General features: G+C 43.8%; 1 protein-coding gene across 6 annotated transcripts; it reads right to left on the bottom strand.

The window, feature by feature from the left end:
- Positions 1–1,504: 1,504 nt before the first annotated feature.
- On the bottom strand, positions 1,505–25,185 carry blacat1 (BLACAT1 overlapping LEMD1 locus). Of its 6 annotated transcripts, XM_085272942.1 has the most exons (3): positions 24,721–25,176; positions 23,048–23,193; positions 1,505–3,635 (listed from the first exon to the last, which is right to left on the bottom strand). In XM_085272942.1, the coding sequence occupies exon 3, from the start codon at positions 3,602–3,604 to the stop codon at positions 3,470–3,472; it is 135 nt and encodes a 44-aa protein (XP_085129068.1). In that variant the 5' UTR covers positions 3,605–3,635; positions 23,048–23,193; positions 24,721–25,176; the 3' UTR covers positions 1,505–3,469. The 6 variants fall into 6 exon arrangements, 5 of the variants coding, with proteins under 5 accessions (XP_085129068.1, XP_085129069.1, XP_085129071.1 ...); XM_085272943.1 differs by lacking the exon at positions 23,048–23,193; XM_085272945.1 differs by lacking the exons at positions 23,048–23,193; positions 24,721–25,176 and adding an exon at positions 22,809–23,026.
- Between the last annotated feature and the right edge of the window lie 174 nt (positions 25,186–25,359).

Below are 25,359 nucleotides of genomic sequence, written 5' to 3'. Positions count from 1 at the left end.
CCTTAAGCTGCTGGAAATGCGGACACATATGTTTGGACTATATCTGCAATATATATATATACAGTATATACGTGACACTGCACCTACTCATGATTTGTAAGTAGTCGCAAACCAACTAAGACAAATCTTGGGTTGTATCCAAATGCCCAACAATGAAAATATCTTTGGGGCGATCGATTTTTGGTGATTCGTGTTTTCAAATGGAACTTAAATAATGTGGTTCAGAAGTCTCATTTTAAATTCACAGGGAACTATCGTTGGGTTACATGGGGTTAGGTAGAGATTAACTCGCTCCCCTTCATAATAAAGCAGAAGTCCGACATTTGGGAAATGACACTTTCGTGTAAAGACTTCAGTCTGCCCTTTTCTTTTTGCTAACAATTAAACGTGCAGACAGAAGATTAGCCATTTTGACACAGGAGCAAATAAGCCTACTGTGTGAAGCTTCTCCTTTAAGCTGGGGGAACAGAGCTTCTGATGCAATTCAGAAGTAAGTCCCTTTCATTAGAGTTCATTCCCTACTAGTATCATCCACCATTTGAATTTATGTATGACCTCATTATGCAGCAAAGGGCCTTTGAATCGGATGACATATATTAATATTATATCTAACCTAACTGAAGTTCACTCTCTTTTTTTTGCCACATTTCAAATTTGCCTTTTCTGCCCTGATATTACATCTTTGTCTTTCCGGTGGTTTACCGTCTTTTCTCACCAATTTCTCACCCTTTCTCTGGGCGTCCTTGTTCCCGGCGCCCTCCCCTCTCCATCTCCTGCAGGTGTGTGCATGATGTGTGGGAGCAGAGAGGAGGGGCAGCAAGGTGTTGAAGGAGACGCGTGAGACGTACAGGGAGCAGCAAGTGATGAATCTTCCAGCCGTCTGTAACACTCTCCGCTTCGCCGGCTCTTCCCTCGTTTCTGACCCAAATCTAATGCGACAGGACTCGTTTTCGCCGTCCCCGCGCGCTCACCACCTCCCACAACCCGCCCTCCCCCTCGCCGCTCTCACAGGAGTCATGCACCACCCCTCTATTTTTAGCTGTTTGTCCTTGAGTTACAATCCCCGAAAATTGCCATGATCCATAAAGGGGTTGTGGTGCTTGAGGGAGAACATGCTCGCACACACACACACACCGTTGCCAGTGCCAATTCACCCTCCAGCCCTACCCCCACCCCATCCTCACTTGCCCCACCACCACATCGTACCACCTCTGTGCATGCGTGTGTGTTAAATCGTTACCAATTTAAAGTCTTTCTCCATTACTGGAGCGAATATTCCTCTCATTAAAGAGGTGAAATGGAGGGAGTTAAACGAGTGCAACGCCGACAGATCAGGCTGTTCTTTTCGCTGCCTCCCCCCCAAACGCACACACTCTCATGCCCCACCTCAGAAAGTTATCCACTGTAGCCAATTAGCATGACTGCTCTGTCTAGCATTAGCCCCCCCTCCACACACACACGCATCCAGCTCGTGCTCTCATTACCGTCTTTCTCTCTCTTCCTCCGCTATCGTCCCTCCTCTCATTCTCTCTCTTTCTCATTAGGGCTGCGTCGTAACACAGTGAATCATAATAGGTGCTCTACACTGTGAAATGGCTTTAGCTTTGTCTCATTTCGCCGCTTGTAGCAGGAGAATGAGTAAACAGACAATCTATTCCATGCAGGCGTAGACACACACCAACAGACACAATCAGGGCCGTTCATTAATCTGTCGTAAAGCAGCTTTTTGCCCGCCTGAAGGAATCCCTGATATTCGCAGACAGAGAAAGAGAGACGGGTGGGGGCTAATCTATGGGAGCTGCCATGCAAGGCCATGTACTATCCACCGATAATAAACAGATGAATCCGAGCAAGGAGAGAGTTTCGGGACACGACGAGTGAAAGATGGAGCAGAGGGAGAGATAGCAGGAGGACTTCGGGCGAATGAGGTGGAAGGCCCGAAGGTAGATCGGAGAGGGGAGAGAGGATGGCAGCGAAGAAGTTGGGGAGGGGGGCGAAACAGCGTGCAGCAGGGGGTGGAGACGGCGGCACTGAGGCGTATTCTAAGCCCTGAATGTAAATATGCGTGAGGGGATTATCACAGAGTGCCAGGCGGCGCTTTTGGGGCTTTGTTTCCGTGACACCATGACGTTGGCTTTGTTTCCCTGACAGCAGACGTGTGTGTGTGTCAGTGTGTGTGTATGTGTGCCATAGCATGTGTGTTTGTGTGTGACATCCAGGCATCTGTTTCCTGCTGGAAAAGGTTAATTACATCTCCACTGCCTGACTGGACGTGCCATGCATAATCACACATGCTAATGAGACCTGTGTGTGTGTGTGTCTTTTGTCTTTGTGTCTCCATGTGCATTCTGGAAAGGCTGTACTGTAGTGGCTGAACAGATATCTTAACCACTTGTTTCAGCTTTGAAAAGCTATTGTTGCAGCCAAGAAGAAGCACAGACACACACACAACACTCGCAGAGTCCTACACTCAAACAGGTGACAGCTGGAAGAGCACCGCAACGGCATTTACGGACAGACACTCCTCTCCCAATGGGGGACATTAATTGATGGGTCTGCATCCATGTGTGCGTGTGTTTGTAATTACTCGTCTGCCTGTTAATGAGACAGAGATGCTACGCCGTAAGCGGAAGGACTTCTCCCAAACTCCGCTGCTCACTCTGACCCCTGACTCCTATCTTCACACTCCAGCTAAGCTGCTGATTGGACAGCTGCTTGGCTTTAGATGGAGCCCAGCGCAGCGTGAAAAGCCGAGATGGGCTCCGGCCCTCCATGGGTGACTCTGGAAATTACTGCACACTTTCTCACTCAGCTGAAGTTTTCACTAAGTTGATCTGACATAAGCAGGTAGGTGAGGAGGTGCAGAGCTCAGTCGAGCTTTGGCTCTAATTCAGCCCCCGCGGAGGAGCGGTGAGGAGTGCGACTCAGAAAAATAATGGATTTCTAGAGTCCATCGCCTCTTCGCACCTTGTGAGGAACGCCAGCTATGGCAAGAAATTAATCAAACAGATACGATTTTTTTCTCTTTTTTTGGAATCACATCAGCAAAAGCAAAGTTCTCAGTCAGCTGCCAAGGGAGAAATGAGAGTGCTGCAGGGATGTGTAATGGGCATGAGCGAGGAGTTCGCAGGCTTTTATTTTCAACTTGAAGAGCGTGGCTCAAGACAGCCTTGTGCTTGTTGAGTTTAGCCAGGTTAAAAAGTACAAAAGAAGAAGTGTTAGTCACCGATACTCTGGGAAAAATACAGTACCTGATTCGAAAGCACCTTTTCTTTCTTTTCTTTTTTTAACTTTAAATAAAAGCCTGTGCTCGTTGAACCCCCTTTACCATCTCTGTTATAATGTCGCCAGGCAGCATACCAGACAGTGGAGGCTGTCCTGAGCAGTGATAACCCAGGCCACACATTTCGGTCCATTAGGGATAAATCCCACAGAAAAGGCGAAGACAGCTGGGCTGACAGCAATGCTGTCACACCTGTGTCTCCTGATCCCTCCATTGCTCTACCTCTTCACACTCCTCATCCTCCACTTGATCACTTTTCTTCTTCCTCCGTCTGCGGCAGAAGCCATTAAGGCCACAGAAGCAGGCGCAGGTGAAGGGCATGTCCTATCTGATGCACCGCATCTACGTGAACCTGTGAATGGACACAGAGGGAAGAGGGGGAGAGAGAGAAGAATAGGTAAAGCATTAAAACAGTCCTCTTTCATCTAGTGCTCATGATAAGGACTTTTGCTTGGAACAAACATGGATATCTGCAATAGAAGAAGAAGCTTCCCTTTCATGCACGTTTCAGGCAAAGCCAGTTTTCTGGATGGAACTTAGCAAAGATTAAGCTAGTGGCCATTTCTTTATGTGCAGTGGACTCTTTAAGCAGAGGTACCATCTAAAACAATAAATGCTTCAGTGATTAGCATCCTTTTTATGCTTGGAACACAAATGGGGAGAGCCTCCCCAACTAAATTAAATTTCACTGTAATCAACATGAATCTAAAGGCTCTGCACAGACCTGTAAGCTCTTAACCCTCAGAGGTCAAAGTTATCATCGGAAACAATCCCAACTCTATCTTTGAACCTGACCCTAATCAAAAAGCATTTTCACTCGCTGGGCCCACATCCTCATTTTAGGTTTGACAGCATTTTAGTAGATAAAGGTGAATGGCTTGGACGTGAATTGAGCTGCGGTTTGGGGAAGGCCTCGAAGGGGGCTGGCGGTGGCTCCCAGACCCGGCAGATCCCAATGTACTAAATAGAAGTGAAGAAGTTAAAGAACTGAAAGGTGGAGGGAGGGTGGGACACGTAAATGAGAAGGAACAGCTTGTAGAAGCCTAATTTCCTTCGGGATTAATAAAGTATTCTGATTCTGATTCTGAACTGGGGAACATATATAGATGGGAACCGGAAGGAGCGTGTTTGGAGGCATGGTCCCATTCCCGAAATTCAGATACTTTATCTCCAATTAAAAAACATGAGTTTTACAGTTCTTTGTTCTCTGCCTGTTAACTTTTGGAAGAACATTTTTTTAAATGTATAAAATTAGGTGCTCCTATAAAATATTGATATGATGGCATACAGGTTCATCACTGACAATCTTTCTATTTCAATACATGAAATCTCTACAGTGAAAATACTTACCAACATTAACGTACAGTTAATTTTAAATAGAAGTCGCTACAGCTACCACATTACTGAGCAGAATAAGATGCTAGTCCCAAAAGTATTTTTCCACTTCTAAATCAGGCCGTGTGTGGTCCAGGGCGTCACCAGTGATGTCTGACACTAACCCTACACATGTTTGTGTTCTTTTAATTGTTCTCTGAAGTCTTGGCAATGAGGGGATATAGAAAGAGTGCTTTTCTGCTTCTCTCTAAGACACTGGAGTCAGGACTGAGCTAATGAGTGAATGTAAAACAAGTGTGAACCTTGGACAGGCTTTCAGTGGAGAGAACGCAACATTCAGTTGGCATCCACTATATCAGTAAGTTTAAAAAAAACCCTGGCAACTCATTACCCTCATACAACTGAAGGAAAAGGAAGGCGATCTCAGTCTGGTCTCCTGTTTTGAGGAGACGGTGTGTTGCCATTAATAAAGAAACCATTGGGAAGATGATGCTGGTCAGTGTCATGAGTCTGACAAGCAAACACTTGGAAGAACATTTTTTTAAAAAAATGACATGATGGCAAACAGTAAGGATTAGGGTTAGTGTCAGGTTCATAACTGATGATAACTTAGATCAGGGCAAAGAATGGGCATTTGAAAGGTCCCGCTCACATGGAGAACATGTGTTACATTGGCCTGTATTTACTGTTTAACTCCCACAGAAATACTGTTTTCATACTGTGTGCATTCACACTGGAATAGAAAAGTAGAAGATTGTTGTTGATGTTCTGCCTGTCCTTGAACTGGGACCAGGAACAGCTGATCAAAACTCCTGTCAAGCACTGCATATTCACCAAAGGCCATCACTTACTCAGTAACTATGGCTGGTGCATCAAATTTGCTGCAGCTGTACTTGACAATTTCTGAACCATGTTCATTAAAGTTGTTTTCACTGACTCACTGTTCAGGTTAGTTATTTCAACCAAAATTTACAGTTTTGATCATATTATATTTTTTTACACCTTCGTCGAAGCCAGTAATAAACACGGGGATAATTATTGTCATTTCATTCTTCTAGGTATCTTTTATGCATAGAAACTTGGGTTATTTTTTCAAATTGGGTTATTTTTTTGTATGTATGTGTTTATTGATCTATTTGGCAGCTCTTGCTGACTACATTTGGTGTGTTTTTTTCTGGTGGTAGTCTAGAACTTCATCTTTTTTCATTAAGGCTGCCAAAAATCAATCAGCAATAGCTAGGCTACTGTGAGGGCAAGGTGCCCAACCCTAGAGTATTTTAAAACACAGCAAGTCTATGTCCCAATAAGCAGGTGCGTTGGTTCATAAACACTGATGTTGGTGAATCTGTTTCAAAACCACCTGATACAAACTGACACATATCTTTGCGGATGGACTGCTGATTTGTTGAGGGTGCACGCCGCCTCTTAGCGAGTGTCAGCTGGTGTAAGCTTTAGGCCCGAACGTTCAAATGAGGGTTTCATAAGATAATGTACACTTTAACACTTTCAGTGTTTGTAATGTGCCATTTATGTCTTTATACACTACTCTGTATTTATCATTAGTTATTATGGAACGTATATGTATGTTCTGACTCGGTTTTCCTCCCCTCAACCCCAACTGGTTGTGGCAGATGGGCGTCCCTCCCTATGCCTGGTTACTTCCTGTTATATGGGAGTTTTTCCTTCCCACTGTCGCCAAGGTGCTTGTTCATAGAGGGTCTTCTTATTGTTGGGGTTTTCTTTGTATTATTGTAGGTTCTTTACCTTACAATATAAAGCACCTTGAGTTGACCGTAGAATATCAAAGTGATCCTTTATGTTTGTGTTAATTTTTTGTAGTCACATTTTTGTTGAGGTTACATTTAAAACCTGTAGTATTTATCAATGTTTGTGTGTGGAAAATCTGTCTTTAAAAAACAACAACAACAAAAAACGCAGCGTAGAAAAAAATTTAAGACGGCATCAAGAGATGATGAGATGGTCCCAATGTTTCCAAATAAGATGAGGAAGAAACAGATTCCTAACCCATCCCATTCTTGAGACAAGGGAGCAGCAACAGAGAGAGTTTCATGGATTGATCCAGGAGATGAAGCTGTATCACGAGCACTTTCATACATATTTCAGGATATCAGTGGGGCAGGTTGAACTCTTGTTGGCAGAGTTGGGACCCCATCTGAGGAGGCAGCGAAATAATATCAGAGAGCTGACTGACCCGGAGCAGCTGTGTGTCTAAGGTAATATTTGATCTAAAAGATATTTAACCATTTCCATATCATTTTATAGTCACGACTGGTTTATTTTAAGCTACGAGTGGTCTGACTGGTCAGATCTGTTTATTTGGATCCAAACAAAAATCGAGCTTGGTTCAAAAAAAATAAATGTCGTAAATTTGTCCAGTGTACCAGCCATGACTCTGATATTATGGATGAAAGACGAGAGACTAACAAAAATCACCCTCTTTTTTTAAGCATACAAGAGCCTTTTTTTCTTGTCAAGTGGTAGGGGTTGAGGTTAGGGGTCGGCACTGGCTGTAGTCTGCGAACACTCACTCTACAAAACGAAAGAGATACAGCCAATCGACTGATGGAAGTTCCTGTGTGACCAAAACTAAATGATCTTACCTGCAAAAACACTGATTAACTTCTTAATCTTTTGAGATTTATCGTCACTTATATGGTAAAGGTGTACAGATGTGCAAGTGATGTTATTTCAGTAAATCACAATAGGCAGCGTGTGTGACTGTGTAGATATCTGCATGTGGTTGTCTCCACATATTTGCAGTGCCTTATACTTGTTTTATGCTGCTGCTGTATATTTGCATAGGTATTTGCCTACAGAGAGAGATTTTCAGTCTACACAAACGTGCTCTCGTGCATGGAATTCATCAGGAATGAGATCAAAACCAGAGTTTGAAAAGCACAGACAGCGGTTTTTGACAGACATTCAGTTTTTTGAATGTTAGGACTTTGCTCTTCTCCACGGCTGGCTGAGCGACCAACAGCAGCACATGCAACAGTAGCCCAGAGACCAGTTTAACACATACTTAGGACATTGCCTCCATCTGGTAACAGACGCTCCCTGCAGGTAGACGGTCCAAAGCTCCCTACGATCTGCCAACACACCGCCAACGGAAAACCATGTTCAGCCCATTAAGCAAGAAAAAACTCCATGTAGATAAAGTTACAGGGGTTCAGTCAGTAGGTCATTACACACACACACACACACACACACACACACACACACACACACACACACACACACACACACAGTCTATTGAGCGCTGTCACTCAGCAAGGAGAAAAACTCATTTTACTGCTACACTTCTCATATTTTTCAACATTTCTCCATGTCTGCGCTTCAGTTACTCTCTCCCTGCGCAACTCTGTCTCCATCTCTGGCTCCCTCTCACGCAAACAGATGGACAGACAGACGCACACACACACATACACACGCATGTCTTAAGGCTCACTAAACTCCAAGCGTTAACATTTTTCGCCAGTGTTCGAGCAGCCAATCACAAATGAGCTCTGAGATTAGGAGACGCGAGGTGAAACTAAGAGCTTCATTAAATACCAACCTGAGTCAGCAGCACCAGCAGGCCTGGCTGGGGAGTGCGTGTGTGTGTGTGTGTGCGCTGTGCAAGAGGGAGTGAGTGGGTGACAAAAACACAAGCACAGATGGAACATGAAGTGTCTGCATTCACGCGTGTGCTTGAGTGTGTGTGTGGTTTAAGGATTGATTCAACCTGTCTCATATGGGGGCAATTAGCTGAGCTGGGCTCTGGGCTGCCTGAGAGCAGAGACAAAAACGCCTCGGGCCATATCCAGTGTGTGTGTGTGCGCGCGCATGCATTTGTGTGTACTATATACTATTAAACCTCCATGAGCTCTTCTTTTATCCCTTTACTGCCATCCCATATATCCATCTAATCCTTGTCTGCAGATCTCCCACTCTGTACCCAATGGCTTTAGACCCTATGTGACATGCCAGAGAAAATCACATAGGAATAGAAAGCCATAAAACACAGCAGCGAGCCATCACGCTGGTAGCAAGAGTAAACTTTTCTTTCCACACAATGATGCACGCGCAGTGTGTGTGTGTCTGTGTGTGCAGCTCTCTCACTACATGCCTTTAACACCCTCAGCTTGTCTGACAGCTTACAAGGCCCTGCAGAGGATTTACAGCAGTGCTGAGACACCCATCTCCACTGCGTATCCTTCTTGTCTCCCATGTATCCTCCAATCCCCCACTCCTGGCCTTCTCCACTCACTCTCCCCTGTTTTCCTTTTGCTTCTTCTTCTTCTCCCACTCATCCGGCTCGCCGTCTCTCTCTATCTCCAGCCACGCTGCCAGCCATCGGAGTCACCGTCTTGTTTGGCGATGCGTAATTTCTAGAGGTTCTTTCACAGGCAAGTGTAGAGATGAGATAGATGAAAATACAGCCTGCAGACCCTCTGAATTATTAACTGGCTGAAAATGGATGAGTCAACGTTAACAGAGAGCAAGGGAGAGGGAGGGTAGCATAAAAAAATAGCCCACGTGCGTCCACAAATATGCACATAAAGTACAGCATGGCACTGTGCATGAACCAGCCGTCGTGGGAAACAAACAAGGGTTAGAGCGTAAGCTTTTGTTAGTGAAAAAAGTAGATCGGCGATGAATTTGAATTATTTAACGCTCTGATAAAAGTTTCACTCGTAAATTATTGATTACAAGGCAGTAATATGCCCAAGTATCCCTACAACTAAATAGTTCGTTGGCTTAGTCAGCTCTAACTAGAAGTAACTTTTGAAGTTAACAGAGATATTTAGTGTTGCTTGTAAAGGCTGACCAGGAACAATACCAGATTCTGGGAGAACAAGTCAGGGTCTGGCTTACAGCAGATGATGAGAAGGTTAGTAAGAAGGTTTCATATATTAGTATTTTTGGATGTCATGAGGTGTCCCAGGCGCTGAAATGGTTGTCTTCCACAAAATGCAATTTATTTATTAATCTTCAAAAATTTTATTATTCTTTGTTTCTCACAATCTCATTCAGGTAGGGCTGCCACAAACGATTATTTTAATAGTCGACTAATCAGATCGTGCATCCATTGGACGTAAAACGTACAGCTTATTGCACCAACATGCATCTGCTCTTATATAACTATCATTAGCTTACAGCTGTAAGTGTTTAAGGTGCTAACTAAAAATAAAGACAAGATGATAGTTTATTAAATTTTAATGAAATTTGCAGATTGTTTCGGTGAAGTTTAATAAACTCCTTGCTATCTAAAATATAACGGGACACCGGAGTATATTCTCGAGCATCTCACACTTCTGATAATCAGCTGTCTGCTTGACGTTTACTCAGCTGTGTAAAAACTATAACTTTAATCTCAGCCTAACCGATTTACTCAGGAACAAATAAAATACTGAAAAAAGCCAAACAATAAAATTTTTAAGTTATCTAAGTGACTTATATATATGTTTAACCTGAGTAGCGAAAGACGGCGGTGGGTTTGAAAACGATTTGCCGGGAGTCCGGTGCTCTCACGGCTCTAGTGACCTTGCCCCCGGCTCGCTATCGAGCTGGTGGGTAACAGACGTCTCCGAAAACGTCGGAGCGCTTTTGAAAATATGTCGTGTCTTGATAAACTGAGCAGATATTTGAGGTTTACACAGCTACATTCTCGCCTGACAATATGCTAAACGTTTATTTTGTGACCCAGAAAGAATAATAAGAGTAATATTAAAACTTACTAGCTGCCGCCATTGTTGACAGCTGCGCTATGAATTCTGGGACACAGCTTCTTCTTCTTCAGGGTTTAACGGCAGCTGGCATCCTTGTACGTGCAGTGCTGCCATCTTCTGTTTCAGTCCGTTATTACACTCTTAAATCCTACTACTTATCCCTGCGTTTTTTGTGATCTTACAAAGCTTCAAACGACGCGTCGACTATTAAATCAGTCGTCGACGATTTCGATAGTCGACGTAATCGTGACTAGTCGACTAATCGTGGCAGCCCTACATTCAGGCGAATGTTTTAAATTCAGATTTAATAGTCGTCCTATATGGTAAATAGACTGCTTCTTATATAGTGCTTTTCTACTCTACTTGAGCACTTACAGCACTTCAAACAAACCGCCTCATTCATTCATTCATACAAGAACCTTTTTCTATGCCTAACTGCTTTCTGTGTAACATTAACACTTGGATGTGAGAGCAACTTGGGGTTCAGTATCATCTTGCTCAAGGACACATTGGCATGCAGATTGGAGCAGCCAGGGGTCGAACCACCAGATGTCCCACCATCTGATAATTGATCTAACTCAGCGGTCCCCAACCCCCGGGCGACCGGTACTGGTCCGTGAGTCGTTTGGTACCAGGCCGCGAGACTTGAGACTCAGGTGTGAAATTTATGGTTTTCAGGGTTTTTATCGTTAACTCGGTTTCCCTGGGTCTTTTCCCGTGTTGTAGTTGTGCGTCTTATTTTGAAAGAAATATTTACGCGTTACCATAGTGACCAGAGAGCATTAAGGGGCAGAGAGGAGGATGTTACTCTCAATGTTGTTGCCGCATTTCAGGCGGACGCTGCTAATAAAGTTACACAACGTGTTACACAGCGAAAATATTGTCTGACATTAAATCGGCTTGTGGCGCAAAAAAGGTTGGGGGCCGCTGATCTAACTGGTATGTGACCTGCTCTACCGCCAGCATCACGAGCTGTGGCACAAGCGTCACGAGCACAGCCTTTATAGCTGAAACTCTCTCTCACCTTCAGTTCTGCTCACAGCTCGGTCTGTCTTTGAGCAGCTTTGGTAAGTTGACTGTTATTTTTTTATGAATTCTTTCAGATTATCCAACTCAACTGCATAATTTCTCTATACATGACGTTTAGTGTGTGCAACCATTTTTTATGGCGCTGTTTCCAACTAGTGCCTGTTCCCACAGTTTTTATGGTACCTGCTGTATGGCAGAAATACAGCTGAAGCCGATCTATTGAGCCAGGCCTTTGCTGCAGTTCAGTCAGGGGATGCAGAAGAAGGTACTTATGAGATGGGCCTCACTGAATACGAATGAATGAGGATACCTGAATACATAATAGAATAATTATTTACACCTGCCTTGACATAAAAGGACAAAAAAGGATTGCATTAAATCTTTGGAACCCTTCAGAGTTTCAGAGGTATCAGTTTTTGTGATGTACGTTTTTTTTATGCTAAGCCATGCTAACTTGCTGTTAGCTGTAGTCTTGTATATGTGAAAAAGTAGCTAATGTGCCAAAAAAAAAGTGCTTGGAAAAGATCAGTGTCAGATTATTTCTCTGATATTTATTACTGCGATCAGCAGAATAGTATATACTCATTCAGCTAATAACCTCAATCACATCTAAAGTATGTGGTACCTTGTTTGGTGAACAAAGAGCTACTTTTCAGACTGAAGGGGAATCCCCTCTTTTTTCAGCAGCCTGCTGTATCAACAGGCATGGGAATAGGAAAGTCAGAGGGCTGCAAAGACGTGCCGGAAAGATAAGAAGAAATGAGAGATAAAGGTATCAGGGCTTGAAAATGGAGCAAAAGGGTCACTCAGAAAGAGTTTGAAACAGGTGGGATTAATGTCAAAGTCATCCATCCTTGTTTTAATCCGTTTTTTTTACCACCGTCATTCCCTGTGAAAACTCACACCGCTTCCTTGTGTGCGCTGTTTGTAGATATTTACGCGTATGTCCGTTTGTCTGTGTGCGTAAGCTGATTTGTGTCTTATCGAGATCCTCTGTGGAAACAGACAATGTGGTTTATTTGTTATCTTCTTGTTTGGACAATGAGATAAAGCGATCAGTGTTTGCGAGCGTGTACGCAGACGTGTGGGAGTGTTGGCGTGGACGTGTGTGTGCATTTGTGTGCGTAAAACACAGATAAGCCGAGTGTTGTGCCACAGTTTGAGTGACGGAATCGTAATGCTGATCCCAATGGTCAACAGCCCAGAGACATAACACAGAAAACTTATTAGACCTTTATCCATTATTTATATCGGGCCTGCCTTCGGACACATACACACATACATACAAAGCAGGAACCTTGTGTGTGAGCGTGATTCGTGCTGACACGTGCCTGACTTCTTCTCATTGAAAATAAGTAGCCACCGAGAAACCTCCCATCCAGAACATTTCCCATCAAGCGCCTTACCTGCTCTCACTGGTGCAAGAACCAGAAGCTCTACTCGGCAATGGCCAAAAAAACCCTGAATTCCACAGCACTCGTTTCATCGAAAGTTTTACACATTATTAACCTCTTGGGGTTCACCGGGTCACAGGCAACCCATCTAAGGTTAAGTGTAATTAGATCAATGTCCTTATCCCCTTTTCATAAAAACCAAATAGCTATAACAGAAAAAATGCAATGCCAAACTGAATGCGCGAGACTTCATTTAAAAGGAAACATCTTCTTGTTTCTGAATATTTGCCCGAAATGAGTCGCGGTTGCACAACTAGGAAGAAACACAATATAGCTCCTGAAAGTCACGAGTTCCTCTTTTACAGCTCAAGAGATAACAAAAATTAGAGAAATACCTGAAGATTTTTTATGTATACTTACAATTATGCACTTTTCCAGGTCACCGTGAAGCCACAGAAGAACCAATTCCTGCCATTTTGTGCGACTGACTCCAACATACAGAGCGCCTCCTGCTCTCTTTTCCATCTGAATTCACGTATTCGGTTCTGGTACCTGCACAAAGCTTTTACCTGTACCTGCAGCCCTGCCCCCTTCTCTGTTTCCCAACCCTCTTTCTCTTGTTCTCACACAAAATGTCCTCTGTCCAGTTTTCGTTAAAAAAAAGAAGAAAAACCCACTGACCCCTCCCCGCATCCCCCCTCCCAGATAAGTGAAAGAAAAAGTCAAGGTAATGGTTTTCTCTGTAGTTTCAACATAAAGACACCAAAGCTGAGGGCTGAGCGATAAAGGGTGGCATATGTATGTAGACAGATTAAAACCTGGAAAGCAGCTACTTTGAAAATGGAGGAATGCCTTTTTGGGCTTAGGTATTTAAATTGCATGTGTGTGTCCGCAGGTACATTATGGTGTGTATGAAGTGTCAGTGTGTCTCATGGCTAACTGTGTCCCAGGATCAGTGAACAAAGAGCCTATTGACTTCTAAACACAGAGGAGCTCTCTTTCTTCTCCACAGGCCACTGCTTTGTGTTTCACCCTCAATCCCTCCACACACACATCTTTGCCTCCTGATACACACCAAAACCCATCCTACTGCTTCACCTGCTCCTCCACCTATCCATCATTTCTACAGGATAAGTTTACACTTCTGAATTGAGAATCATAAAATATCTGTTTTTACAAGTCACACGGAATAACCTCTGCAAACTATGCCGACAGTTCGAGGGTGGACTCACTGACACACTGTATGTTCATACAGTAGTAACTTTTCTAGCTATGAGGACTAAAGTGTGTCTTGCTTCATCGTCCATTTTGACAAACAGGGGACTACGATTTAAAAAATGAGAACCATGATGCAGCGATTCCCAGAGTGTGGGCCGGGGCCCCTTGGTGGCCCTTGAAGCTACTGCACGTGGGCCGCAGTAACAACAGAAATTCACTTACATATTTATATTAGTGCTGTTAGCGTTAATCTCGTTAAAATGATGTTAACACCATAATCGCATTAACGTGGCAAATCTCTGTTAGCGAGTTATCGCGGATCGCCCCGTACGTGGGGCTGTACCGCATCAACGCATTAGCGCGGTTAGCTCGTTAACGCATTAGTGACGTCCAGCCCCACACACGGGGCGAGCCGCGATAAATCAAGATTTGCTGCGTTAATGCGATTATGGTGTTAACGTCATTTTAACGAGATTAATGCTAATAGCGCTAATTTATATAAATGTATTTATTCATTAAAAAGTGAATAAAAGCTAATAATTTTTTGCTTTTGTATTGAAGTTTGTGTCCCAGTGGCAGGTGGGTCAAAGACTGGCCTTGACACTTTGCAATATGACTATGTAGCATTAGCGATTAATGTTTTTAAAAATAAAATCTTCAAGGAAACACATCACTTTCTCTTGTATTTTGATTACAGTGAAGCTCGGATGGGCCCCGTGGGACTTTTAAGTGGGCCACAGCACTCTTGACTTTGGGAATTGCTGCCATAATGCATTTGGTAACCTGGTAAGACTTGAAACTACCAACCAAGACAATAAACTCAGGAAAGTGTTTACTGAGGTCATGGAGCAAGGCAGCTCAAGATCTGTTTTCGACACAACAGGTTTAGTTCCTTTTCAACCATCTTGTTGGACACAAGAAAGAAAGCAGGTTTAAGGAACTTCTACATTGGAAGTGCCTTAAGTCTATGTTTGAATCAAGAGATCAAAAACGATCCAAAAACAGTAAAACACGCCAACGTTTCATACTAACCAGGTTATATATTCTGGCACGTAAAGGATCGCTTACTTCAACCTGCCGTCTTTTCCATTATTGCGGCTACCTTCGCGCTACGTCAACTTTGCACTGCACCACCATTGTAGAGGTCTGGGGAAATGACAAGTTTCAAAAATACTTTGCAAACAGTACATCATGGTGGTTAGCCCAAAAAATGTTTTATACATGAGTCATTTTAAACATTTGTTTTAAAGTGTGATGAAAAGGAAATAGCTAACAGCTATTTGGGGACATCTGACTCAACTATCCTATCTAAAAAAGGATACGGTGATTTTTATTGAAACTAAAAAGGTAAAATGTAATGCCAGATTACTTTGAGGATAATTGCAAGTGATTTCAGTCTGTCAGTTTGCCATGATTCTAGAAAGCAGGCTTCTCAAATGGAAGAGGTGGCTAGAGGTAGAGGCTGACCGACATTAGGGTCTTATCTAGACGCGACGTACCCGGGGAAACTGGTGTTGTTCCTGTGCTCATTGTTTTGGTGTTCAAGAAGGGAATTTGTTTCTCCCAGGAGTGGGACCTGCTGATGGTAAACAGAGAAAGTCTCCATGTGTCCGTGCGTGGGAGTTATCCCATCTGCAGAACTACAACACATGAATTTGTGGTTCTAATAAACACTGTTATTCAGGCGATAGCGTGTTAGCTCCCCAAAACAACTGGAGAGACCAAGAGAACAACTGAGCTTAAGAAAATCAAACAAAAGAAAGAAGACGTTTTTTCGGTATATTTATACAATTTTCACGCTGCTTTGTTCAACTCCTCGATTCCCAGAAAGTGGAGAGTACATATTTAGCATGACCCATGGAGCAACAAAACATTAATAGAAAATACGCCTACTGTCAAAGCTAAGTGTGGTCGGACGTGTCCTGTTGTTCTTGTAAGAGATGGTGTCGAAACAGCACTCACCAACAGCACAATTTAGAGCTTAGCGTCCCCAGTGCTGGTGCTTCTGTGCTATCACTTGCCTTCTGTAGAAGTCTCTGTTGCCTTTTTCTTGGAGCGACACCAGAACTACAGAGAGCAATCGAGATGCTCCCGGACCGCTCAAGGTAGGATAATTATAACCTCCAGGTTCCCAGTGGAGAATAAGGCTTAACAAGGCCCGCGCAGAGAGCAGTGAGATTACGAGGTCTCGGTAGCACTACAACTGTCTGGCCAACCACAGGGCTCATCGGTAAAGTTATGAACATGGTGAATAATAATGCCGTGAGCATTGGCAGGAGCTTTAGATGAGCTGTGAACTGTGAGAGAGAGAGCAAGAGGCAGAGAGAGCAACAGGGACAGAGAGAGACTGCTTGTGTGCGCTGCAGTCAAGAGATTTCTCGCCTCAGCTGGTTGGACAGATTACCTGAAACTGAGAGCAAGGAGAAAGACAGCGAGTGAGAGAGAACGCAAGAAAAAAAGAGGACAGAAAGGTCACAGTGATCTCAGGATAAGGAAAATGAATGGAGAGAAATGAAAGAGGGCGCTTTTATTTTGCCAGGCCAAAACTGTGTTAAAACTGTCCTTTCAGTACTCACAGTTCATATATATTGGTTAAAACCTTAATTCACCATTTATCCAAAAAGGTATCTCTTCTTAGAGCAATGACCTGAAAGGAAACAGGACAAAATCCAGTCCTGTCTTTAGTTTTCTATAGAGCAAAAAATGCTAAACTTAAGGTCTTAGCAAATTAGCTTATGACGTTAGCTTACAACAGAGTAACTAAAATATGTAGTTTTGTTCAAAAAATTATTAAGATGTGTGGCCTGACCTGAGAAAATGCAATTTTTACTCCATACTCAACAGTGGCGTTTTTGCAGTCTTTCTATTGATCTCAGACATCGAATGTGTTTGCTCATATTTGTAGCACGTAGCAAGCTAATCTTGAACGCACCAAACCTGTTTGCCTGTATTTGGATGTCTCGTTTTAACCTTTCAATAGTGATAATATTACTAAAGTTCCCAGAGCCCAGGCAACAACTGCAAAACACTAATTTTCTCATTTCATAATACTTCTAAGGGCTAATTGTGTAGCTGTTAACCCTGCAGTGCACTGTGTTTCTGTTATTATTTGAACATTTCCTGTATTTTTCTTCTTCATCTTCTTGTACTTTTATATTATTCCATCAGTTTGTATTGGTTAAAATAATTTTGATCCTTATTTCCACTGATCTTTGTAGGATAAGCCAAACAGATAAAAATACTCACACTAAGCTAGCAAAATGTGCTTCATATTAACACTCACACACATTTTTGGTGCACTTGATTTTCCATTGAAACACCTGCTCTGCGCTGCACTTTATGCTCAGAGGTGTGCTAGGAAAAGCATTGCACCATACCCAGCAAGCACAGGAGGAATGATGCCGTGGACCAGAAACTCTAAATAAACAGAATGTATTGTGCTTTAAGAAGAAAAGAAAGGAGTGCATCTTTAATGCTTGAGAAATCAGAGAATAGTAAAGCAGCGGTGAAGGGAAAAAGGAGAACTACCCTGAGTCAGAAACAGACAGAGAGAGGGCACCCTGTCCTAGATAGCCGCCTGTAAGCTGCTCACAATGCAGACATGGCAAGGCGAGCGCGGGAGAGGAGATGAGAGGAGAGCGGAGAGATGGGCAGAGGAAAAAAAGAACGAGGGACAGAAAGTCAGGCCAGAGAAAGGATTAGTGATCAAAGAAAGCTAGCGGCCATCCTGAAAGCCCTTTATACATGTACGTACACACACACACACACACACACACACACACACACACACACACACATTCATAGAGAGAGGGAGAGAATAAGTGAGATTAGAGGGTTTTTTCCATGGGGTTTATCATTTACCTTCCTCCATCCCAGCAGCACATTAGCTGTGAGAATGAGCACGTTATGCATAAATCCATTTGTATTAGCCCCAGAGTAAATGTTAGGAGGGCAAACATATACATGCACATGCACGCTCATAGATCACGGTGCTCTAATGAAAATATATGTGAGTCTGACTTTCTCTCTAACTAGTTAGGCTTTCCCCTGGAGCTTGAAGACACAATATGACATCAGCTTCTCCCTCCAGCAGAAATTCAGAGGTGCAAACAAGACTTTTGAAACGCTTTTAAATTCCTCCTCAATCGCTGTCTCCTTCACTGCACCAAGTCACCATGAAGAGATAAACAACCGGCCGCAGATACCAATTAGGCCGTCAAATTGCAGTGCAACAATCTTCAGCAACGCTCAACTTTCCCAGAGCAGTGCTGGTGGGGAGAGGGAGGGTTGGGGGAGACAGTAACAGAGGGAGGAAGGGGAAGTTTGAGCAGTAAAAAGCAGGAGGAGAAGAAAACTTTGCTCACATCTAATCAGGGAATCCTCCTTCTCACTTTCACCATGCAGCGCACACACACACATAAATACACACATCCCTCCTGTCAGAGGCTTGACCTCCACTAGCTGATCTCGTTTCTCGGTATTCCATCGCCCTCCCACCGGCTGACCTGATTGGCTAATGACGGCTCATTTATCTTGATGCAGCACCTGCAGTGCCTACAAGGTGTGTGTGTGTGTATGCGCGTGCAAAAAACGACAAGCACATCCCCACCACGATAGCTTTATCTACACCTGTACTGCTCCTGCTGCAACAGCTTGCACACATTGGTTCATCTCTGGGGAATGCTAGAGAGGAGAGGCTGGAGTCTGATGGGAGGAGGCGAAGAGTAAGAGGAGGGAGACTATGATAAAGGAGGAAATGAGGGCAGAAAAGAGCAAGAGCAGGAACAAGGAAGGAGATGAGGAAAGCAGCGCAATAATAGTGGGTGGGGGGGCAGATGAACTGGAGGAAAGGAAGATGCCGGAGAATTTCATCAGGGTGGGGGAAACAGAAAGGAACAGACAGTGAAAAAAAGATGGAGGAGGGGGTTCGAATGAAGGGAAGAGGGATTGATGCATGTTTTATTCACTCACTGCTAACGCTTCTTTAATTACCGCAGCTGAAATCGCTGGCCGGGTGTGATCACTGCATGTGTGTGTGTGGAGTCCTATTTTGTGTAATAATCAGCAACCATTAATTATCTGGTGTAAGTAAGGCAAAGGGAAAACCAGTGCAATCCTGTTGATGCTATACAATCCACAAATTAGCCAGTTAAATCTGTATGTAAGCGTAACTACTTTTGCTTTCTTAACCTCCTAGGACCTGGCGTCCACATATGTGGACATCACATTTTGGGTTATCTAGATCAAAATACTATTTTTGCTCTACAAGGGCCTGATATCTACTTAAGAGGACATTATAGTGCCACTGATCTATCAACATTTAAAATGAATGTCCTCATATGTGGATCTCATTTTTCTCAGAAACAAAAATCAGGTTAAAAAAAATGTCTGGTAACACTTTGTTTTTACATTCATCAGGTCCCAATCAGCCCAAATAGCAAAGAGAAATTAAAAATGCATGCCATGAAAGAGTTCAGAAGGTTAAGTCATTCCTCTTTATATCTGCAGCAGGACTCCTGCAGGTTAGATTTTTAACAAGCATCTGTGTAATAATGGGGTGAACATCCAAACAGGTCACCTGTCTATCACTTAGAGAGAGACCATATCAACCTGTTAACCTGAGACGCATGTCTATGGACTGTGGGAGGAACCCGGAGAACGTGCAAACTCCACCTCCAGTCTCGAACAAGGAAGTTTTGTGCTAACCACTGCACCTTTGTGTCAACATCATTCAAACCAAATGAGCTGAAAAAAAAAATGACTGTTTATGTGAATGAACTGCATGGCTGGTAACATTAATAGTGTTGTGTGTGAACATATTTGCTAAGAAAAAGTTGGCTCAAACAATCTGGCTAACCTTTGGGGTTCCTCTGACTACTTCAACAGTTTTTGTCCAGTCTGTTCTTTCCAGTGTCTGAATTCTTTGCCGCTAGCCTGCTTTCAGACAATAATAGCCAAATGGGAAGCACAGGACAACCCTCTGCTGAGCAAACTTTTCAGCGTACAAAATACAAATATGAAACCACTACAGCTACAACTGTTTTAGCTAAAAACAGCTCAAACTGGAGCATTAGCCTCACATTTGTACCAGTTTGTTAACCAGGGAAATACACTGCAGCACTCACTGTATGAGTGATAATGTTGGAGTTTATACAACTGAAGATGAAGCAGCGGAGGGAGCGGGTAACTCGCTGTCGTTCTGGGTTTCAGACCCAGAACGACATCACAGTGAACAGTCCAAAGAATTTATATCCCAAAGAGAATCAAGAACAAAATAAAAGTAATCATTCTGGTCGACTGAAACCACCTAAGCTCCTATTGAAAGATGCGACAAATTAGCATATGTGGCCGTGTTGTTTATTTTTAATTCAATTTAATTCAATTTTATTTATACAGCTCCAAATCACAACAACAGTCGCCTCAAGGTGCTTTATATTGTAAGGTAGACCCTACAATAATACATACAGAGAAAAACCTAAGAATCATATGAGCCCCTGTGACCAAGCACTTTGGTGACAGTGGGAAGGAAAAACTCCCTTTTAACAGGAAGAACCAGGCTCAGGTTTACTTAACTTTACTTAAAAGTTCATTAAGTAAAGAACTAACCTTTAATCTAATATCTCACTATATGAACTTAAAATGACTTCTACTTAGATGTAGCTGCTACTGGTTAAAGCAGCAGTTTGCCAACATCTCTACTGTTTGTTTTTGTTTTTAAATTAAGTAGAAGAGATATTACTTTAAACAGCACACTTTAAATTCTGAAGTGATCGGTCGTTGCTCTTGGTTCCAACTAATTATGGTCCAAACATACGTTACGAGTGCAGTTCCAGGTCGCTGCGTCCAGATTAAAGACAACAGAGAGAGTCTGGAAACAGGACGGCTCAACAGTTGTTGGTAAGAGATGAAGCACAGAGTCACCTGAGGGTTTTTGTTTTCAATGTCACCTTGTCTTATTAGTGCAGAAAGTCAGTAAGACAACAACAGCAGAAGGCTTGTTTGTCTGCACATTTTGAAAACTTTGGTCTGTGATCATGAATAAAACTCTTTTTTTTTTTTAATACCATTTCACATCCAGGAACTCACCCACTGATTCACCTTCCTTTCATAAGTTTGACATTTCTGGAGCAACCACACAGCTTATTTTTATTTATTCCTTTTTTATTTTATATAATTTGATTACGACAATTGCCTTGCATGTTGCGCCTTACTCATACCTCTCTCCTCTTTCCTGTCTCCTCCTCCTCCTCCTCTCCTTCCTGACTGCAGAGAGAGGAGGGCTTGCATGTATTATGTCTTCTTTTGTTCTTTGCTGTCGGCTCATTGTCAAAAAAGAGAAAGAGGAGAGAGTGAAGAGGAAGAGGGCGGTTAGCGAGGGAGACTGCGGGCGAGGAGAAGTAGGAGACAGTAGGTAGATATCGGAAGCTTAACACACACACACACAGACACACACAGACACACACAGACACACACTCCTGCGACCTGCCACCTCCCCTTTTCCCCACATCTCTCTTTGTGTGTTCTTATCTTTTATTTTCTCTCTCAAACCAGGTGCAGCTTATCCAGCCTTCAGCACATCTTATCCCCCCCCATTCTGCCTTATCTCACACACCGTCATCACAAACACACAACCTGACACATGAACACACACACACCCTCTCCTTCAACCTGCTCCCCCTGCCGTCCTCCTCTTTTCCATATCTCTGTCTTTTCCTCCTTCTCTCTCTCTCCTGCGCCGCTGGAGGCAGCCAGCAGGCCGTGACCTATCCTATCACCGCTCTGGAATCAGGCCCGACTCACACAGACACGGCATCACAGACAGACAGGTAGGCGGACAGACAGGCAGCTAGAAACTCATCAACTCCAGATCTGTATCTTAACTCCAGTTTTAATCCGCCCGCAGCCAGCTACTGTAGCAGCCAAGAGGCGGAACGGGAAAATCCATACAGCTTAAAACTGTCCAAAATCTTTTTAAAGTCAAGTTTCTGTGAAGCAAATGAACCGTTTTTTAAAATCTGCTTTTTATTAATGTTATTGCTTCAAAATAAAACTGAAAAATAAAAATAAAGGAAGTCTGATTATCAGCATCTTTGAAACTAAAAAGCTCTTTTTGTCTCCCCGTGTTCAGCACTGAGGCTGATGTGGATGAACAGCGCGGGGTTTGGCGAGGGAAGAGTTGCTCTTCTCACGCTGTCGCAGTATATTTCACTGGTAAAACTCACAGCAAATCTTTGAACTTTCTTTTTTTCTTCTTCTTCTTTTGGAGTGCAAGTGTTGTAGCTGCTGGCTGTAGCAGAGGGAGAGAGGGAGGGGGGGGGGGGGTGGTGTGGCTGCCTGAGCCGAGCTCTAGTCCTGATTTAGAATTAGATCTATTTCTGTTCACCCTCCAACCCCGCCGGGAAATATTTAAATCTGCCGTGGAATGTGTGTGTGTGTGTGTGACAGAGGGAGTGACAGAGGAGATTATTTCAACATATAAACTGGTTGTGTGAGAATATGCATTGAGCGCACAGCTTTGGCGGTGCGGTTGCCACGAGCAGGTATGCCAATTAAGACGCCCGACTCAAATGAGACGGACTGAGAAAAGAGAGAGACACAGAGGAAGAGACGGAGCGATGTGAAAGTGTGAAAAAAGAAAAGAGAAAGAAAAAAGCACAGAGGAGAGGCTATCTGCAGGCTCCTTGTGATCTAGCAGGGAGCAGAACTCAAGCCGTGGTCAGTAATTCATAAGCAGAGCACGTACAGACTGAGCCGAGCTCACCCTCTGGCAACGCACACGCACGGATACACGTACACACACACGCTCATAACACTCACAGTCACACCAGCAGCCTGGGACACAATCTCAGCTCCATATCCAACCCTGCTGCCATCCAAATGTCACCGGCAGAACCTCTGACCCCTGTTAACGCAAACACTCACTCACACACACAAACACCAATAGTTCAAATAATATGACATACACACACTTTACAAACTTCAATACACACAAAAACTGTGTTTTAAAAGAAAAAAGGTGAGTTTGTGAGATACGGAGACGGCGCACAAACACTCACCTCAGAGTGAAAGCTGGTGCCGGGCTGCGCTGCTGCGTAGAAAGACCGGCCGCACACACACCCCCGTCCTCATGCACGCACGTGTACGCAACACTCTCAGTGGCGAGGTGTGTGCGCGTTTGAGAGGACAATGAGCTTGGATGGAGCTGAGCAGCAGCAGGAGGAGGAGAAAAGGGAGGCGGGAGATGTGTGGTTGGGCGGGAAGGTAAAGAGGAGAGAGAGTGAGAGAGAGAGAGAGAGTGAATAATGAAATACAACACAATTAAAAAAAGAAGAAGAAATGTGAAAAAGGTTGTCCCGAAGCAAAGTCCCTCTTGTTCCATCTGAGGCTTTGCGAGTGTGTAAAATGTGTTAAGGTGTGTGTGTGTGTGTGTGTGTGTGAGTGTAACGGCTGAGAGGTCTCCTATCCATCCCTGGGGACTTGGCGCCCTGCCTCAGAGCAGAGAGTGTGCTGAAAAGAGCTTCACATCTCTTCTAAGTGTTGATGTGTGTGTGTGTGCATGCGCACGTGTGTGTGTGTGTGTATGCGTGTGTGTCCTCCACTCAGCCAGCTAGCCTGTAACTTCGCCAGCATCACAACACCTCTCATGTCTTGTTGTCTCAGAAGCCTCCTCTTCATCTTCTTCATCTCTGTCTCTCTCTCCCTCTCTGCAGGGAAATACCTCTGCCACTAACTCTTCAAAGGTCTCTCAGCCGCTCGAGCTCACTCTCTCTCTTTCTCTCTTTTAGTTTCTGCACTGTAAAAAAATACTTTTGATAAAATACTATTACAATAAATACTTTTTCCCCAAAGAAATTAGCTCACATCCATAACTTGAAGAGGAGAAATATATTTACGTGTGTGTGTATATATATATATGTTTTCGTTATCCCAAAAAAACCTCAGCAGAGGATCTCTCTCCCCCCCCAAAAAAGAAAAAGCACAGAGTCATTTAGGCACATTACTTAGTCTATACTTGGCTTTGAGAGCACATTCAGAAGTTGGCAAATTCTTTAAAAAAAAGAAGAAGAAAGAAACGATGAAAACTACTCTTTTTAAAAAACGAGGGAGATCTTTGCAGCTCATATTCAAACTCTCTCTGTCTCACACACACACACACACACACACACACACACACACACACACACAGCCTGAGCTGCAGGTGTATGTGTGTGTGAGTAATCGTGTTTTCATGTGTGTGTGTCTGTGTGTGAAGTGCCGTGCAGCCTCAATCCTCTGGCTCAGCCACAGAGAAGCCAATCTCCACATCCAATTATTTGCTTCTCAAAGGCAGACAGATGGAGAGAGTGAGGGGAAAAAAAACAGTGAGTGAGGTAGAGAGAGGCAGAGCTGGAGTTATGGAGAGTGCAAGAGAGAGAGATGGGCTCTTTGAGGGTCTGCACAGGGGGGGATTAATTAGAATGAAAAAGAAATGAGGGGTATAGAAAGTCTCGTCTTTGCCTGAGTCCGGAGAATAGTTTCACAATTAGCCAAAGTCCCAAACAGAGCCTGTGGACACAACTCAGCAGAGAGAAGGGAATAAAGAGAGAGAGCGAGAGAGCGAGAGAGATCAAAACCCAAAATGAAAAACGCCAAAAGGGACAGAAGAGCTGAAGTTGTTAGAGAAATGATTGGCAAAAGCATGTCATACATGGGTTGTTTTTTTTGTTCTTTTCATTTCGTGTTGCCGTACCCTCCTGAGGCGAGCGCTGGCCGTCCCGTCTTCTCAGTCCTGTTATTCTTCTTCTTCTCCTTCTTTTTCTTCTCCCTCCTTCTGCCCTCCGCTGTCCGGGATATTCCATCAAAGAAGAGTGTGGCTCATAGCAGATGGAGGCATCGCTGTGCTCCGAGCACACTCCAGTCTTCACCGTCTTCTCCCTTTGACTCTTTTCACCGTTTTCTCCTTTCGCTCTCGTGTGCCGGAGCATTTTTCTTCCTTCCCGGCAGTGGTGACACACAGCGTGGGGGGGAGTTGAGAACAGTGGGGGGGTGGAGAGCAAGACTAAGAGAGAACTAAAAAAATAATATTAATAAAGACAAACTGAGATTTAGAGGGTGGGAAAGAGCAAGTGTAGGTAGATGGAACAGTGAGCGGAGAATGACGAGAAGAGGCAGGTGGAATGGGTAGTGACACATCGCGGAGGTGTGCGTCTGCATGTGTGTGTGTCAGAGCATGGGGGCCGTCCTTCTAGCCAACACACCGCCAACGAGGAGGAGGAGGTGGTGGAGGAGGAGGAATAGCTGGATGGCTAGATAGATAGGTGGATGGAGGGATGGATAGAGGGAGTGATTCAGCAAGCATGCCACCTCCTCTCCTCCTCCTCTCCACACA

The sequence above is a fragment of the Mchenga conophoros genome, linkage group LG5, assembly GCF_057382185.1.
Source record: "Mchenga conophoros isolate Kocher_MC1m ecotype Shallow Benthic linkage group LG5, M_conophoros_male_GT1.1, whole genome shotgun sequence".
Classification (NCBI taxonomy): Eukaryota; Metazoa; Chordata; class Actinopteri; order Cichliformes; family Cichlidae; genus Mchenga; species Mchenga conophoros.
Note: the sequence above shows the minus strand (reverse complement) of the source record. Positions and strands in the feature narration are given on the sequence as shown.

Bases quoted from the DNA above. Each gene is read 5' to 3' on its own strand.
- blacat1 (XM_085272942.1), bottom strand. From the start codon at position 3,604: ATGCCCTTCACCTGCGCCTGCTTCTGTGGCCTTAATGGCTTCTGCCGC.